Raw genomic sequence first — 13,107 nt, forward strand, 5'->3', positions numbered from 1 at the left:
CAGGCCCCAGCTCCTTCTCTACCACCCCTCCCCCAGCCAAGTCGACCTGTTCACCAGTTGGTGAACCCAGGGATTTCAGGGACCCCAGGTTCAGGACGGCTGACCATAGGTTTACACAGACTCTTGGCCAAGTAACACAATGCAGGGTGTTTCCCAATCAGAAAAACTGACAATGGCCTCTCAGTTCAGCCGCCCCTCCGCCTGAGGGGCCTTCTGCCTCTGGGCAGGCAGAGCCAACACTGCAAAGCCAGGGCCCAGGCTGTAGCATCAAGTGGCCCTCGCTCACACCAGCTCCAGACTCTGCTTCTACACTGAAGTTTCTGGAAATTCTTCTATTTCATCAAACGCATTGAGGGTGGTTTTGCTGTTGCTCCTGGAAGAATCTTGGATTTTGTTGAAATCTGCTTTAAAACACACACACACTGTTTTAGAAATAAAGGCTGCAAGGTGTGCTTCCGTGTCCCATGCACCACCTGGTTTTCCGCCACCTGATTTTTAGAAGTTATTCCAACTAGTTAGAAAAGGTCAGGATTGGAAAGGACCTGAGAGCCAATTTAACTCAATCCTCCCATTTTACAGATGGGGACAATAAGGGCCCTCAGACTCAGTTTGCCCAGGGACCCGTGATCAGACAGAAATGGTTGTCACGCTTCCTGACAGTAACGGTACCTGTTCGTCTCACGGGCCCCGGGTCTTCATTCAGGAAGGAGACGTGTGTTTTCCATTCAGTCCACTTTACCTCGTTGATCCTGTGAGTGGGATAATCATTCTCACTATTTTGCAACTGCACCTCATTCAACACAAATAGCACAGCATTTGGGGTGTCCTAGAAAGCTCCCCTCTGTCTGTCCCAGGGCTCAGGGTTTGAAACCTGCCCAAGTCCCCATTTTCCCAGACCTCCAGGGCTCAGTCTTCTCCCAGGGTGTGGGTCCCCAAAACTCAGAGAGGTATAACGGGGGACATCTCAGACAGCAGCAGTGTGCCTGAGTGGTGAGAGGCAATTCTTGGGGAGGGTGGGAGGGGAGGAAAGGAGGCGAGGAGGAGGGGAGACGGGGAGACGGGGAGGAGGAGAGGAGGGGAGGAAGGGAGGCAGGGAGGCAGGGAGGCAGGGAGGCAGGGAGGCAGGGAGGCAGGGAGGCAGGGAGGCAGGGAGGCAGGGAGGTGGGGAGGAAGGGAGGAAGGGAGGCGGGGAGGAAGGGAGGCGGGGAGGCGGGGAGGAAGGGAGGCAGGGAGGAGGGGAGGCAGGGAGGAAGGGAGGAAGGGAGGAGGGGAGGAAGGGAGGCGGGGAGGCGGGGAGGAAGGGAAGCAGGGAGGAAGGGAGGCGGGGAGGAAGGGAGGCGGGGAGGAAGGGAGGCGGGGAGGAAGGGAGGCGGGGAGGAAGGGAGGCGGGGAGGAGGGCCCTAGCTGAGAACATGTGAGGGCATGAGGGCGTGAGGTCGTTAACTAGGGTTAAGGTTGCACTGGAAAGTGGTTAGGATTCAAACCCCCAAAGAGTGGGCAGTGCCTACAGTGTTTGACTGCAGCTGGAAGCGATGGTTTGTCTCAAGTTCACATTCAGAGACCATCTCTAGAGTGAGCATGTCAGAATTAGAGACCTGTTAGGGGAACAGCTGTGGTCAGAAATGGTGGCTCGGGGGAGGCGGCGGTTTCAGTGAGAGAAGTGGGTTGAGGAAGGGAGTCTGTAGGGTCAGGCAGTCAGATGGGGGCAGGAAGAGAGGGGCTGAGCAGAGAAGACGGTCATGGTGTTGCAAGCACTGTTTGAAATCAGAAGGCTTTAGCAGTCAAGGTAGCTGCCTCACTTTCCATTGCCAGTGACAAAATGTGCCTCGGGTCCCCTGGTGTCACTGAACCCACACAGGGTAGACAGACGGACGGAGTGCCAGCCTGGAAAACCTTTCCTAAACCAGACACTGGAAAGGGAGAGGCTGTGGAGGCCCCTCGAACCCAGCAGAGAGAGGGTGGCAGAGGTCCCAGGGCCAGTGACCCCAGAAGAGCACGTTCCGTCTTCTGAAGAGTCCAGAAGAGACCGTGTTGTGGGGCGGCACGCGAGGGGCCGCACTGCTTCTCTGCCGCTCTCGGGGTCTCTCGACCCACCGAGACCACCGCCCGGGGCCCTGCCGCTCTTACCGCAGACACAGCCGGAAGTCGTCCTCTGCTACTCTACACAGCTCCCCCGTCCGGAACCTGCTCCTCAGCCACTCTGGCAGCATTTTCTCAAACTCCAAGATGGTCCTGGCTCTCTGGGGACAGAAGCCAGGCACGTCGCTGAGGCTCCAGCCCAGGAGCACAGCTGCGTGCGAGTGTGAACACACCTGCACGTACACCCGCACACATGCACCTGCACACACAACGTGCACACACACGCAAAGTGCACACGCACACACCACCGCACAGCCCACTCCACCCCCACTGGGAGCCGAATGCATGGATCCTGAAGGTTCAGCTAGTCTACAGAATTCAAAAATGAAACACCAGGAAGTTTGGGAAAGGTCTCCAAACTGCTGTAAACATGACATAAACATTGTTTCTAGAAGGCTAGGCGCTCTCTAATTGAAAATGTGAGGCTCCTGGGTCCCCCGGTGAAGGCATCTTATAGTCCCACTTCCATCCCAGGCTTGGAATCCCTCGGCAGGGTTTTTTTAATTATTCCTCACTTGAGGATATTTTTCTGCTCATCATCAGATAGAGTGGGAAGGAGGGAGAGAGAGACAGAGAGAAACATGGATGTGATAGAGACTCATCGACTAGCTGCCTCCCGCGTGACCCGACCAGGGCCGGGGATGAACCACAACCAAGGTACATGCCCTTTACCGGAATCGAACCCGCAACTCGTTGGGTCTGTGGGCCGACACTCCAACCACTGAGCCAAACTGGCCAGGGCCCCCTCGGCAGTTTAATTTGTCCAATCTCTCCTAAATACTATCAACAAGCCCATTTAAAAGGCTCTAATAACTAGAAACATCCTTGTGTCAACTCAAAGTTTTTTCCCTTGTAGCTGCCCCCTCGGGTCCGCCCCCTGGGGGCACAGAAGGCAGCTGCTCCCTCTGTCACGGTTCTGCAGCTCTGAAGAGATACCACCTCTTCGAGCCTAGTTTCAACACCATTTCTTGCGAGGCAGTTTCCAGTCCTCTCCCAAGCCTGGTCACCACCTCTGGACATTACTGCAGTGGCGTCCTCAGCACGGCAGGCCCACGGTATGTGAGGGGTGTCGAGGCCCGGAGGGAGGACAGCAGAACTGTCACCCCCATGGTGCTATACCCTATACTCCTTCCCACGTAACCTAAGGACACATTTCAACATCCACATATCACACCATTGACTCTGAGCAAAGCATCCCCATAGACTCTCACACACACCACTGACCCTATACTCAAGGAATGAATGCTATACTAGATGAATGCTAACTCAAACCTGGCCAAGCAAGGGAGCTCATGCAGGTCCCCAGGCCCCACCCGCAATCCAGCAGCGCTGGTGGTTGTCAGTAGTGTGTGGTGAACCCACACCTGGGTCTCCGCCAGGCTCACCTGTAGGCGCCAGATGCGCTCACTCTCCTTGGAGACGTTCTCAACTGTCTCTCCCATGAGGGCGATGAGCATGTTGAGGAGGAGGACGAAGGTGAGGATGACGTAGGTGATGAGCAGGAACAGAAAGAGGATGGGGTACTTGGAGTTCTGCTGGATGTTCAGGTCGCCCAGGCCTATGGTGAGTTTGAAGAGTTCCAGCACAGCGTCGCTGAAGCTGCCGTAGGAGCCGCAGTCCTTGTCATTGGGAGACTTCTCAATCAGTGAGGCCAGGGCTGAGAGGACAAAACAGGGCGCTCTCTGCAGCCTCCCTGCCTGGTCAGTTACCCAACGAGTTCATGCATACTTGCACGAGCACACATGCCCACACACACTGCCGGCCGGCCTCCCACCCCGTCCTCTGGCCATTTAATTCCGTCTCCAGCCCTGGCTCGTCCAGAAGCCTCATCAGGCTGATTCTCTGCAAAAAGAAAGTCCTTTCTGCCTAACAAAGTCCTTCTGTCCCTCCTTTACCCCACCATCTGGCCCTTGGTCACTCACAGGCTTGCAGAGTTGCTCATTATGATCTATGTGTGTCCCTGAGCCCCAACCAGGCTTTGAGCTCCCAACTTCTGTAGCCCAGGTCCTCTCCCACAAGCCTGTGAGGTCCTGAGCGTCCCCCTAATGTGTGTAGTGAGATCCCCTGGCCAAGGCCTGAATCTCTTTCTTCCCTTCCTCCCAGCACACAGTGACTCATTGCTGGCTGGCTGGCTGGCTGGTCAAATTAATGAGTGAGTACATGGATGAATAAACAAGCAAGTGAAGATCAAATAATAAGCAAATTATGGCATAGAAAAGGTATTTGGCAAATGGGAACAGCTGCTTAACTTCAAATGCCAATGATCACTGGGGGTAAAAATGGCATGGGAAAAATAAAACCATCTCTCTCCAGGTTAGAAATAAAACCAGGTTGTGCCGTTCCCATCTGTTGTAAATGGAGAAAGCAGGGACTCCCCATCTCTGGTCCCCAGCAGACCAGATGCTCTCCCAGGTCTATCAGAAGTGAACTGTGAGGGTAACATGATGCAGAGGGCCTCAGGGGCTTACATCCATGCATTACCTTCTTCCTAGTTTTCAAAGACCATCAACCAAATTGCTGTGAATTAGTTTCCCCATCTGTAAAATGGGGCCAAAAACACCTGCCAAGCCTATCTCAGGTTGTGAGGGTCCCATGGACGGAAGTGAAAGTGGGAGGCATATCTCACAGCGGGGATGGACAAGGCAGGTTCAAATCCTGGAGTCACCTTATGACCAGGGATGGTGATTCTCCCTTGACTGAGATGTGGGGAGAAGTGAAAAAGTAATGCTTGGAAAATGCTAAGCACGGCAAAGGCTCCGTTGGTAGCTGCTCTAACTGTTGCTGAGTCTGCTATGTGCTTCATTTTGACATCTGTATAAACTGCTTTACCAGTGTGGGAGTAACTATTATTTATAAATCAATTACCTACTCCGAATCCAAGTAAGAACACGATATATACAAACAAGAACTTCAGAACATCATGCAAAATGACCTACAAAGAAAGAAGCATGATTCGAGGGTAAGGTTTAAACATCATCACTGGACGCGGATCTCGCTGCTTCTCATGCTCTCCCAGGCTCCTGCCCTCAACATGGCCTCACTCCACCTGACCTCCCTTCCCCTTAGCCAAGTCCACCTGAGGCCCCAAAGTCAGCTCCGGATGCCACCTTCTCCAAGAAGCTCCTGCTCTCCTCCCCCTCCCCCTCCCTCCTGGAACACGGTCTGTCTCTGTCCCCGCTGATTCACCCTGTCCATGAGTACCTTTCTTCAGTCTCACCTGGGGACTGATCATTGCTGGCTGGCTGGCTGGATGGACGGTCAAATTAACAAGTGAGTAAATAGATGGATGAATAAACAAGCAAGTGAAGATCAAATGATAAGCAAATTATTTTGCTTATGGGGGACACCTCGGGAGTCCTCCCACCTCCTGGGGCAGTGGTGTGCTGGAGCAGCTCGTACCAGCTCACCAGCGCTGACTGACGTTTTCATGAATCTTGTGGGCTGGTTGTTAAACACGACCATTAATTAAAATTAAATCATATTAGATCAAATTATATTAAAAATAGGGATAAAAGCCCGGCCGGTGTCTCAGTGAATTGAGCATCGTTCCGTGGACTGAGAGGTCCCGGTTCAATTCCCGGTCAGGGCACATGCCCAGGTTTCAGGCAGGGGGTGTGTAGGAGGCAGCCAACTGATGTTTCTCTCTCATATCAATGTTTCTCTCTTTCTCTCTAAAAAATAAAAAATGAAACATTTGGAAAAATAAAGATAGCCCTGGCTGGTTTGGTTCAGCGGTAGAGCATCGGCCTGGAACCATTGAGTCGCGGGTTCGATTCCAGTCAAGGGCACGTACCTCGGTTTCTGTTTGTCCCCGGCCCTAATCGGGGTCATGAGGGAGGCAACCAGTCGATGTGTCCCTCTCATGTCAATGTTTCTCTCTCTCTCCCTCTCGCACCCTCCCTCTCACTCTACCTAAAGATAAATTTAAAAAAATATCCTCAGGTGAGGATTTAAAATTTTTAAAAATAGAGATAATAAATAGTCAAAACTCTTCCCTTCTTAGGTATTTTACTACATTTTACAAATTATCTATGCTCTCAAGGTTATTTACATCTGTCGTGGCCATGTGGTGGGAACACTATTAATAGTGTCACTGTGACTGTCTTCCCATCTCTCTGTTCAGCATCAGCTGCTGGGAGCTGGCAATCAGCCAGGTGGGAGTAGTTACACCGCAGAAGTGGGTAAATGCTACAATTCAGAGATTGACTCATTGTTGTGTTGATTGTCTAGATCTAGATGTAAGACAGCCATGGAGGAAATGTCACAGCAGATGAGACTTTAAAATGTGTCCTATCTGTAGCAGCTGCATTGTGAAGAACACAATAATATTAATAAAATAATCTTCACCCTGGCCAGTTTGGCTCAGCGGTTGGAGCATCAGCCCGCAAACCAAGGAGTCTCAGGTTCGATTCCGGTCAAGGGCACGTACCTTGCTTGCAGTTTGGTCCCCGGCCCTGGTCGGCGTTGTGTGGGAGGCAGGTAGTCGATGTGTCTCTCTCACATTGATGTTTCTCCTCTCTCTCTCTTTCCCTTCTTCCCTCCCTCCAACTCTATCCAAAGATAAATGGGGAAATATCCTTGGGTGAGAATTTAAAAAAAAAAACAGTCTTCCAGCATTTGAACACTATTACCCAGTTCAGCAAATAAGTGACTCACATCTTTGACAAACAACTAAAGTTCCACCATGGCTTCATTGTTTTACTCCTTAAAGAAAAATATCAACCAACGTTTAGGTTGGAATCACACTCTTTAGTCAGTTGCAACCATAGGTTGCTAGCAACACATACAGGAGTTCAACAAAAATCAGCTTGTTTGCCCTGGCCAGTTTGGCTCAGCAGTTAGAGCATCGGCCCGCGGACCAGAGAGGCCCGGGTTCGGTTCCCGCTAAGGGCATGTCCCTCAGTTGCAGTTTGTCCCCGGCCCTGGTTGGTCATGCGGGTGGCAGCCACTCGATGTGTTTCTCTCACATTGATGTTTCTCTCTCTCTCTCCCTCCCGCTCTATCTGAAAATAAATGCAAAAATGTCCTTGGGTGAGGATAAAAAAATAAATAAAAATAAAAATCAGCTTATTCAGTGAGCCTCATAAACTGTGGAATTTACAATCAAGAGTATTGTATGTTTTGTTATTACTTAGAAAGGAAATGGTGTGCTACGTCCTTTTTTTTTTTTATCCTCATCCGAGGACATTTTTCCATTTTTTGTTCAGATAGAGTGGGAGGGAGAGAGAGGAAGAGAGAGAGAGAGAAATATTGACATGAAAGGGACACATCAAGTGGCTGCCACCCGCATGACCAACCAGAGCCGGGGACAAACTGTAACCGAGGTACATGCCCTTAGCGGGAACCGAACCCGGGTCTCTCAGGACCGCAGGCAGACGCTCTAACCGCTGAGCCAAACCAGCCAGGGCGCTACGTCCTTTGAATAGTAAATTTTATAATAGATATTTGTGTGTGTGTGTGTGTGTGTGTGTGTTTCCCAGAGAGCCAGTTGTTAAATACTTGCCAGCACACCACTGCCTGGAGGTGAGAACATTCCTCCACCAAGTGTATCCCTTCTCAATGCCCAACAAGCCCAGGCATTTTAGGGTCTGGACTCTTAAAGCTGACCCGAGGCAAATGGAGACAGGGACATTCAGAAGCCAGAGCAGCAGCCTCTCCATTGGGCAAGCCCCTTTTGCTCTCCAGACCTGAGTTTCCCCATCTGAAAAGTGAACTTTCTCTGAGGGCCCTCCCAGCCTGTGCATCTCGGATGCTCAGAGACCCCCAAACGAACCTTCTGGATCATGACGCTGTACATGCCCATGGACTGGAACCCCCTCGTGTAGTAGAGCATGTTCGCCCAGCCCAGGGCCATGGCCAGCACTAGGCAGGCGAGGTACTCTTTGTAGGCAAACAAGTACAAGAAGACAGACAGTATCACAAGCACAGCTTGGACAAAACTGTTCAGGAGACACAGGAGACAAGGGCCTTACTTACTTCTCAGCATCAGGGCAGATATTCAAACCCCCAACCTCCCTTTAATCCCTGAACCATCACCCTGGTGGCTGATGCTGCCCAGAGGGTAAGGCTGCCCCAGACTCGTTGGACTGTGTCTAAAATCCAGACCACACCGCCTGCTGCAGGCTGGTGGGCTGGTGCAGCTGACTTTTTAAAAGCAGATCCCCAGGGCCCTGGGAGACTCTGGTTCAGATCTGGAGTGCAGCCCAAGAGGCTGCGTATTTTTAAAATCGCCCACATGATTTGTGATTCTCACACAGATTTCGGGGCCACCGGGGTAGACTGAGGACGCAATAGATGACTGCATTTTTAACCAAGGTGACCAAAGCTGAGGACATCTGTACTTATGAGCCAATCATAGCAAAAGTCCCTCAGACTACTTTTTTATCTTATAATAGCATGGAGATTCTTATGCTAAGTGAAATAAGCTAGTCAGGGAAAAACCAATACCGTATGATCGCACTTCTATGTGGAATCTAATGAACAAAATAAACTGACGAATAAAATAGGTCCAGAGACGTGGAAGCGTGGAGCAGACTGACAGATCTCAGAGGGGAGGGACTGGATGGAAGGTGAAGGGATTGGCCAAAGACCATACACGCACAGCTTATGGACACAGACAACAGTGTGCTGATGGCCAGAGGGAAGAGAAGTGGGGGCGGGGGCTGGGTGGAGGAGGGCAAAGGGGAGAGGAAATGGGAACATCTGTAATTAGTGTCAACAATAAAAATAAAAGGGGAAAAAGAGACTCCCTTAAATTCTTTTTTTAAGTACAATACGTGCTAAGTGAAATAAACCAGTCACAAAACAAATACCATATGATTTCACTTACATGATGTCCTTAGAGTGGTCAGATTCATAGAGACAGAAAGCAGAACGGCCGTCACCAAGGGCCGGGGAAGGGGAATAGGGAGTGTTGTTGAATGGGTGTCCTTTCAGATGAAGAGAAACCTGGAGACTGACTGCACAGCGGTGTGAATGTACTTAGCACTGAACTGCACACTTAGGAATGGTTAATACGCCCTGGCCGGTTTGGCTCAGCGGTTAGAGCGTCGGCCTGCGGTCCAGAGAGACCCGGGTTCGGTTCCCGCTAAGGGCACGTACCTCGGTTGCAGTTTGTCCCCGGCCCCGGTTGGGGTTGTGTGGGTGGCAACCACTGGATGTGTCTCTCTCACATCAATGTTTCTCTCTCTCTTTCTCCCTCTCTCTCTTCCACTCTATCTGAAGATAAATGCAAAAAGGGTCCTCAGATGAGGATAAAAAAGAAAGGGTTGAGATGGATTTCACTCATATGTAGAACCTAATGAACAAAATGAACTAACAAGCAAAAGAGAGACAGACTCATAGAGAGAGAGCGGTCTAACAGCTGTCGGAGTTGGGGGCGAGGAGCTGGGTGGGGTGGGTGAAGAGATTGAGGAAAAAACAGAAAAAAGCTCATGGACATGGACAGCAGTGTGGTGACTCCTGGGGAAAGATGGGATGGGGTGGGGAAGGTGAAGGAGGGAAAGGGGGGATAAAGGGTGATGGATGGAGACTTGACTGGGGTGGTGAACACACAATACAGTGCACAGATGTGTCGTGCAATTGTACACCTGAAACCTGTACAATTTTGTTAACCAGTGTCATCCCAATAAATTCAATGAAAAGGGAAACAAATGGTTGGATCGGTAATTTTTATCTTATGTGTATCTTTTCATAACTTGAAATGTTCTAAGTACAATATATACCAAATACACAAGATCAAAACCTCCTGAACAGTGTGTGCACCATCAGTTATCCAGACATCTGGATAAAAACCCTCTCTTGCCCTGGCCAGTTTGTCTCAGTGGTTAGAGCTTTGGCCCGCAGACCAGAGAGTCCCGGGTTCTGTTCCCGCTAAGGGCATGTACCTCAGTTGCAGTTTGTCCCTGGCCCCGGTTGGAGTCATGTTGGTGGCGACCAGTCGATGTGCCTCTCTCATGTCGATGTTTCTCTCTCTCTCTTCCCCCCTCTCTCCCTCCCGCTCTATCTGAAGATAAATGAAAACAAAAAAACCCTCTCTCGTCGCTAATATCAGGCCGTCTCCGCCATTAGAAGACACGTAACTGGTTCAAGTTAGCACACAGGCCGCCTTGCTTTCCTCGTGCAGTGAAAAGCAAATATTTGGGTGATCGGTGCATTTGGGACTGAAGTGAGAAAGCCCGTCCACACCTTTCTCTACACTAACAAAACACCCGAGAAGCAGGAAAGCAGGACAATGCACTGATGCCTTTTGTCTGCACTAAAGCCCATGGTGTCTAACTGGGTGTTTCTCGGGAATCACCAGCTTTCTCCAAGGTGACCCACTCTCAGGTGACTTGCATCACGGGCAGAGCTGCACCGGCCTCCCCTTGCCTGCCCACGGGCATGAAGGACTCGGTGCATGCCTCCGGAAGGCAGGTACATACTTAATAAAACACCTAGGTAATTGGAAACATCAGGCCAAGATTCAAGGTCCTATAGACCCAACCTCCCAAATGCTCAGAACAGGGAATTCAGTGGCATCCACATGGCCATGCAGCCTACATTCTCCAACCCAAGCCGCAGATTCCGTCAGACCCTGTTCGTTTAGAGACGGGTCAGGCAAGCTTCTGATGTCTGCCGCACATGACCTCATTCAGACGGGGCTGAGCTGGGCTCTCTGGCGGGCCGTGGAGGCCACGCCTGCACTAGCGTGAGAAGGTGATGAGGGGCTGGGACTGGCTCCCACGCCGCCAAGTTCCGAGTGACTAAGAATGACTCACTTCCCTGCTCTGGGCTTCAGTTTTCATACCTGCAGAGGAGACTCAATGATTTCTCAAGTACTTTCCAGCTCTGATCTGCCAGGGTCCAAGAGGGCACGTGTAGACCCCGTGCAGCTCGGAAGAACTGGGCTGGACCCTTCGTGGAAAAGTAAATGGCCCGGCTAAGCCTCTCCGCGCCTCCCGTGCTGCCTGCTGCGGGAGCTCTGCGGCAGGGCGCAGCCGGCCGCCCCGCAGCCGGGTGCTGGGCACCGTCCTGGGCCTTTCTGGACCACTCCACGGGCATCTGCGTGCCTCTCTTACCAGAGTGAGACAGGAGGTCCCTGACCGTGTGCGCACAGCAGAATGACGGGGACGTGGGGACGTGCAGGGCAGCTGTTCCAGAGGGACGCAGCAAGCACCGTATAGGACGTTAGCCCTGCCTGTGAGGTGGTGACCACGGGACAGACCTACTTACAAGACAAAGTGAAACCAGGCATCCGAGAGGATGGACTGCAGATCCGAGGGTCTCAGCAGGAAGATCGCCATGCCCTGAGGCCAGAACGGACAGAAAAGCGTCAGCCTCTTTCTCAGTGGGGGACCTTGGGAAGGGGGTCTTTCCCCAGAAAGGGACTCAGTGAGTGAAGGTGCAGCCAGAGCCCAGTTGAGGGCTATGAGGGGACCTGCGCCTGGAGGACACAGCAAGCCCAGGAGAAGAGGGCACGCTCCCCCAGACCTTTGTGTGTCTCTCACTCACATCCTCACCCAGAACCTGTAAAGCAGCGACCTGATGTCCCCCAAATACAGGAGTGGCAAAAGCAGGTTAATAGTAATAATTAATAATAACAATAATGAATAAATAATACAAGAATAAACTGTGTTTCACATACTCACAACTATAAACCTACTTTTGCCCACCCCCGTAGAGCCTGGCTTTCCACACTTGAGCCGCTGTTCCCGCTGTTCCCCACGCCCACCCTGTCATGACCTTCTCCTCCATGTCCTCATGCCCAGTCCTACCAGAGTAAGTACCATCTCTGCCCTCAAGCCCTCGCTCCTTGCCCTGTCCCCGATAAAAGCTATCTCTTTTCCTGAGCACTGGTCTGAACCCAGCACCGGGCCTTTTCATAGTCTATGTCCAAGTCTAGAAGTTTGTACTCCTCTGAAATCCCCTACCAGAGTGTGAACTCCAAGAGGATGGACCCTTTCCCTCCCTGTCACCTCCCCCAGGGCCCCACATTAGATGATGTGACTCATTGGTTGGATAGATGGATGGATCAATCAAGCGACTGATTGATAAACAGGTGGAAAGATGGAAGGGTGGAGGGACAGTGGGTAAGGATGAATGGCTATGCAAATGGATGAATGAGTGGCCGGGTCGATGAGAGAGGGCAGGAGCGTGAATGGGTGGATGGAGGGGAGAGGCAGAGGGGGTACCGCGTGGCTGGGGTGAGTAGATAAGTGGCAAATAGATGGACAGGTGGATGGAGGGGTACATAGATGAAGTAGGTAAGATAGGTCTGTTTATTTATTTATATATTACTACTTTGTAACTAAGAAATCTAAAGCTTAGAAAGGACATGGCTCCCCAGAGCCCTCCAGCAGTAATGCAGAGCAGGGGGGATCGAAACCAAGCCTGCTGTCACTTGCTGTGTCACGGAAGGGTTTAGTGGCCCACTCACCTCTTTCACAGAAATGCAAATGGCCCAGATGAGCACGAACATTCTTCCTAAGAGCTGCAGCCACCCCATCTTGAGCGACAAGGCCAAGGGGTGTGGGAGGGCCTGGGAAGGAGGGGGAGGAATGAATGGCGCAGGATGGGAAGTGAGGAGGACAGGCAGTGCCTGCTCCGGAGGGACCCTGTGTGTACACAGGCCGAACCCTCAGGCTGGGCCAGAAGCCAGCAGGGAGGCTGATCTCTGTACAGGGCCAGAGGAGGAATGGCAGCCCCTGCCCCTGCCTTCCCCACCCACACAGGAACCCAGACGTCCACGGTGAGGGACGTGATGACAACTTCACACCTCATGGCATTTGTCTTTACAAGGACCCATCCATAGTCTGGCCAGTGTGGCTCAGTGGTTGAGCATGGACCCATGCACCGGTCGCCGGTTCGATTCCCATCAGGGCACATGCCCAGGTTGTGGGCCAGATCTCCCGTGGGGGGGAAGGAGGAGGCAGCCAATCGATGTTCTCTCTCATCAATGTTTCCATCTCTCTCTCCCTTCCTCTCTCT

General features: G+C 51.8%; 1 protein-coding gene across 2 annotated transcripts in view; it reads right to left on the reverse strand.

Annotated features, from left to right (window-relative positions):
- Positions 1-277: 277 nt before the first annotated feature.
- Positions 278-13,107, reverse strand: part of TRPV3 (transient receptor potential cation channel subfamily V member 3) — a 34,045-nt gene continuing 21,215 nt past the window's right edge. The window contains exons 11-18 of one of the 2 annotated variants that reach the window (XM_036268619.1): positions 12,557-12,658; positions 11,353-11,426; positions 7,913-8,078; positions 5,005-5,071; positions 3,525-3,796; positions 2,128-2,240; positions 670-749; positions 278-401 (exon numbers count right to left, since the gene is read on the reverse strand). In XM_036268619.1, the coding sequence (XP_036124512.1) occupies positions 307-401; positions 670-749; positions 2,128-2,240; positions 3,525-3,796; positions 5,005-5,071; positions 7,913-8,078; positions 11,353-11,426; positions 12,557-12,658 (969 nt within the window). In that variant the 3' untranslated portion in view covers positions 278-306. Of the gene's footprint in view, positions 405-669; positions 750-2,127; positions 2,241-3,524; positions 3,797-5,004; positions 5,072-7,912; positions 8,079-11,352; positions 11,427-12,556; positions 12,659-13,107 lie in introns of both variants that reach the window. The other variant, XM_036268618.1, reaches the window with a different exon arrangement.

The sequence above is a fragment of the Molossus molossus genome, unplaced genomic scaffold, assembly GCF_014108415.1.
Source record: "Molossus molossus isolate mMolMol1 unplaced genomic scaffold, mMolMol1.p scaffold_m16_p_19, whole genome shotgun sequence".
Taxonomy (NCBI): Eukaryota; Metazoa; Chordata; class Mammalia; order Chiroptera; family Molossidae; genus Molossus; species Molossus molossus.